This window comes from Palaemon carinicauda, chromosome 24, assembly GCF_036898095.1.
Source record: "Palaemon carinicauda isolate YSFRI2023 chromosome 24, ASM3689809v2, whole genome shotgun sequence".
Classification (NCBI taxonomy): Eukaryota; Metazoa; Arthropoda; class Malacostraca; order Decapoda; family Palaemonidae; genus Palaemon; species Palaemon carinicauda.
Window position 1 is genome coordinate 102,451,172 of NC_090748.1, and position 5,000 is coordinate 102,456,171.

General features: G+C 33.8%; 1 protein-coding gene across 1 annotated transcript in view; it reads right to left on the reverse strand.

Moving 5' to 3' along the window:
• LOC137617937 (uncharacterized) overlaps nt 1-5,000 on the reverse strand; it is a 38,357-nt gene that overhangs the window by 14,511 nt on the left and 18,846 nt on the right. Inside the window, exon 2 of the mRNA XM_068347879.1 lies at nt 2,839-3,179. Coding sequence (XP_068203980.1) covers nt 2,839-2,950 — 112 coding nt within the window. The 5' untranslated portion in view covers nt 2,951-3,179. The remainder of the gene's footprint in view (nt 1-2,838; nt 3,180-5,000) is intronic.

The window sequence follows — 5,000 nt, forward strand, 5'->3', positions numbered from 1 at the left end:
TCTCCTCTCTCTCTCTCTCTCTCTCTCTCTTGAAAAAACATTAATTGCATAGTAAAATAAAAAACTGGTCACAAGACTCTCTCTCTCTCTCTCTCTCTCTCTCTCTCTCTCTCTCTCTCTCTCTCTCTCTCTCTCTGAAATCATATACATTGCATAGGGGAAAAAAACGGGTGAAAAGACTATAATTCTGATGCTTTTCATGTATATTCATAGCAATGTACGTCATATGATATCAAGAAGTTAATGTTTAAGTATTTTTAACAGAAGTTATCTCTATCTATCTATCTATCTATCTCTATCTTACTATCTATCTATTTATCAGGCGGTTAAGGTACATATAAATTTCTTCACCCCTTCAACAATATTAATTTCTTAATATCATGTGATGTATATTGCTATTGTATATAAATGAAAAGCATGAAAATTATAGTCTTCTGACTCGTTTTTTTACTATGCAATGTATATGATTTTTGAGAGAGAGAGAGAGAGAGAGAGAGAGAGAGAGAGAGAGAGAGAGAGAGAGAGAGAGAGAGTCTTGTGATACATTTTTTTCTTTTACTATGTAATAGATATGATTTTTGACAGAGAGAGAGAGAGAGAGAGAGAGAGAGAGAGAGAGAGAGAGAGAGAGAGAGAGAGAGGAGAGAGAGAGAGAGAGAGAGAGAGAGTCTTGTGATACATTTTTTTCTTTTACTATGTAATAGATATGATTTTTGACAGAGAGAGAGAGAGAGAGAGAGAGAGAGAGAGAGAGAGAGAGAGAGAGAGAGAGAGAGAGAGAGGAGAGAGAGAGAGAGTCTTGTGATAATTTTTTTTCTTTTACTCTGTAATAGATATGATTTTTGATAGAGAGAGAGAGAGAGAGAGAGAGAGAGAGAGAGGAGAGAGAGAGAGAGAGAGAGAGAGAGAGAGAGAGCCTTGTGACCAGTTTTCTTTTCTTTCACTAGACAATGGATATGAATTTTAGAGAGAGAGAGAGAGAGAGAGAGAGAGAGAGAGAGAGAGAGAGAGAGAGATTCTGACAGGTTTAACCCCATCAAATTCAAGTTGAACCTTTTTGGTCTGACTATCTTCGCACAACAGCACAACAACAAAAATAAATATTTCTATTTTTTATTCATATCAATCCTCAAGCAATCATGAATAACTGAATAAACTTCCAAGAAATTCTCTCCATTTTCGTATTCGTTAGAAATTCGATTTCTACTAACTACTCCATATCTTCGTGTCCTTTTTTTTTTCATATAGAATATGTATTACAACCCATAGGTATTCTATAAACCGTATCTCGCACACTTTCAGTCTTCATGAATAGACATAGCTCCTTTGTATTCTATTTTGCTCCTATCCATGGGCTATATAACGACATTAATTGATTATTTATTCTTTTACTAAAATAATCTTACAATCCTATTCACGTACATGTTTGAGTATGTATATATGTGTATATATGTGTATATATATATGTATATATATATATATATATATATATATAATATATATATATATATATATTATATATATATATATAATGAACATAAATGTATGAGTATAATATGTATAATAACGAAGTACGATATTGTACTTGTTTACACCCTATATATATATATATATATATATATATATATATATATATATATATATATATATATATATATATATATATATATATATATATATATGTATATAGGTATGTATGTCTAAGCTCAATAATTTCTAAAATACTAAAGCAATGTCGAAAACAGATATATTCTACATCTTGTAAATTGTATCTGGCAAGCGTGCATTGAGAACCATATTTTCTTCATTTATCTCACACTTGAATTCAAGACTTGTAGTTTCAATCACATTGAGGTAAAAAGTGCAATTTTGATAAAAATAGTTTTAAAAAGATATTTATAGATAACCCGTTATAAAGATTTCAAGGTTTAAAGATTGAATAGCTTATTATAAAGATTGCAAGGTTTAAATGCCGCTCATGAATGGCAGAGGCAAGGGACAATGCCCTAGAGACTGACCATATATACATATGATCAGTGCCTAAGCCTCCTATCCGCCCAAGCTAATGCCAAGGAGCTCCAGACAATGGCTGCTGATGACTCAGCAAATAGACCCATAGGCTCCCCCAAAATCCTCATCCTTAGCTCACAATGATGGTGAGGTTGCAACGACTATTCTCCACCCAACTTCGGACCAAGGAGGGCCAGGCAATGTCTGCTTATGACTCAGAAGATAGACCTATGGTCTACCTGAAAACCCTCAGGATGGTGAAGTTGCAGCGACTAAAGGAACTAACAAGTTTGAGCTGGATGCGATCAACCTTAATTTGGCGATCACTGGTCAGGGACGTTACCACATAGCCCACCTCAATAGAAAAATTCCCTGTCTGAAATTTATTCATGTAGGCGACATTGGACCATTGGACTAAGGTCTGCCTTTCAATTTATCATTCCAATTTATCCTTCCAGTTTATCCTTCCAATTTATCCTTCTTATTTAAAATTCCAATTTATCCTTCTAATTTAAAATTCCAATTTATCCTTCTAGTTTAAAATTCCAATTTATTCTTCCAACTTATCCTTCCAGTTTATCCTTCCAATTTATCCTTTTAATTTAAAACTCCAATTTATCCTTCTAGTTTGAAATTCCAATTTATCCATTTAGTTTAAAATTCCAATTTATCCTTCTAGTTTGAAACTCCAATTCTAGTTTGAAATTCCAATTTATCCTTTTAGTTTGAAATTCCAATTTATCCTTCTAGTTAGAAATTCCATTTTATCCTTCCAATTGTTTTTCAAGTTGCCACAAAATGCTCAGAAAATCAGAAAAATCTGCTTACCTGACGATATGGTAATAGGACAGCAAATGAAGGTCAGTGTTGCCAGATGCAGCATCCACAAATTGGCGATGCCAGACAATTTCCTGAATCGTAGACAATTCCAAGTCTCCATTTTCGAACGAGCAGAAGAAGATAGTCCACGACTTTCCTGTTCTCTTTTCTTTTATCGATTTAGGATTCTCGCTCTGTTTCTCTATCACTTTTCATTTCCGATTTTCTTCAGCTGATTTTGGTTGGCTTCTAAATGCATCATCTTTGAGGGCTGATGTCGTTATCTTGTTCCTGGAACCGTAAGTGGCATTGTTTGGTATCTTTTTGAAGTCTTTGGATGCGATCTAGATCTGAAAAAAAAGATAAAGGAGAGAGTTAGATAATAGGCTTTATTATCTTATAGAACACTGTTAAAAAAAATCCGTAATTTTAATCGGAAAATCTCCGTAAAAATATACTGTTCCCATATCGTATTTAAGTAAAATACAGGCGACCGTAATTCTATCTTAATTTGTTCTTATCTTTTACGTGTAAATAATAAACTTTATTATCTTATAGAACACTGTTAAAAAAATCCGTAATTTTAATCGGAAATTCTCCGTAAAAATATACTGTTCTCAACCGTATTTCGGTAAAATACAGGCGACCGAAATTTCACCATACATTGTTATTATCTTTTACGGCTTTGTGATCGTAATATCACTCCTTTACGTCAATATATCCGTTTTTAAAACGGTAAAAATCCTGGAATAAATGTTGCCAGACATTTACGGTTTTTTTAATGCAAATTTTTATCAATGAACATAATAATCAGAGTTGAATCGATAGAACTTCAAAAGTTCAAACTTGCTGCAAATGTTAAAGAGCCTGACATAAGTCTCTTTTTATAGTTTATACACGAAAGATATGTTTTAATGTTGTTATTGTTCGTATCATAGTCTATTTTGATTGTTCATAACTTCTCTTGAAGTTTATTTATTTCCTTATTTCATTTCCTCACTGGGTTATTATTCCCTGTTGGAGCCATTGGGCTTCTAGCATCCTGCTTTTCCGACTAGGGTTGTAGTTTCGATAATAATAATAATAATAATAATAATAATAATAATAATAATAATAATAATGATGATAATAATAATAATAACCATGATAATAATGATAATAGTAATAATAACAATATTGACTCTCTGTAAAAAGGTAGAATCACTGGTATCATTATGTTTGGATATTTCATGAAATCCTGTTTTTTTTTTCCTCTCTCTCTCTCTCTCTCTCTCTCTCTCTCTCTCTCTCTCTCTCTCTCTCTCTCTCTCTCTCTCTCTCTCTCTCTCTCTCTCATAGGAACAGTTAAAATGATTGAATTCAATTATCCTCAGAAATTTCAAGAAATCTTAATTCTCTCTCTCTCTCTCTCTCTCTCTCTCTCTCTCTCTCTCTCTCTCTCTCTCTCTCTCTCTCTCTCTCTCTCTCTCGTAGCATCCCGTTCCCTTTAAGCGAGGTATTCAGTGCCATTACGCAATGAATACAGTCCCCCATTCCTTGGTTTTACTGGCTGTATAACATCCTCTTCCCTGGCTTCTAGGAGTCCTATGTTACCCTAAACGAAAGGACACAAAAGGAGGGCGCTGTAATGTCGCTTTTATAAGGCCTTAGTCCTTTGAATCATATAAAAAATAAACCTTTTTGTTTCTTTAAGCAATTTCCCATTTTTATGAAGTTTAAATCTTAATGTTGAGGTAATGTTAACTTATTCGAGATATCTGAGCATTTTTAAAGGTTGCTCATGAATGGCAGAAGGAAGGGATAGTGACAGTGCCCTAGCTAGTAGAACAAGGTCCGAGACCTGACCAAGAAATTGAATATATATATATGTATATATATATATATATATATATATATATATATATATATATATATATATATATATATATATATATTCAGTGCCCAAGCCCCCTCTCCTCCCAAGCTCGGATTAGGGAGGACCAGGCAATGGCTGCTGATGACTCAACAGGTAGACCTATAGGCTCCCCACAAATCAACAGTCCCCTCCCCCCTTCCTTAACTCACAAGGATGATGAAGTTGCAGACACTAAAGAAACTATCGAGTTTAAGCGGGACTCGAACCCCAGTTTGGCTAGCGCTAGGCAGAAATTGATAAAGATTTTTAACGGGGC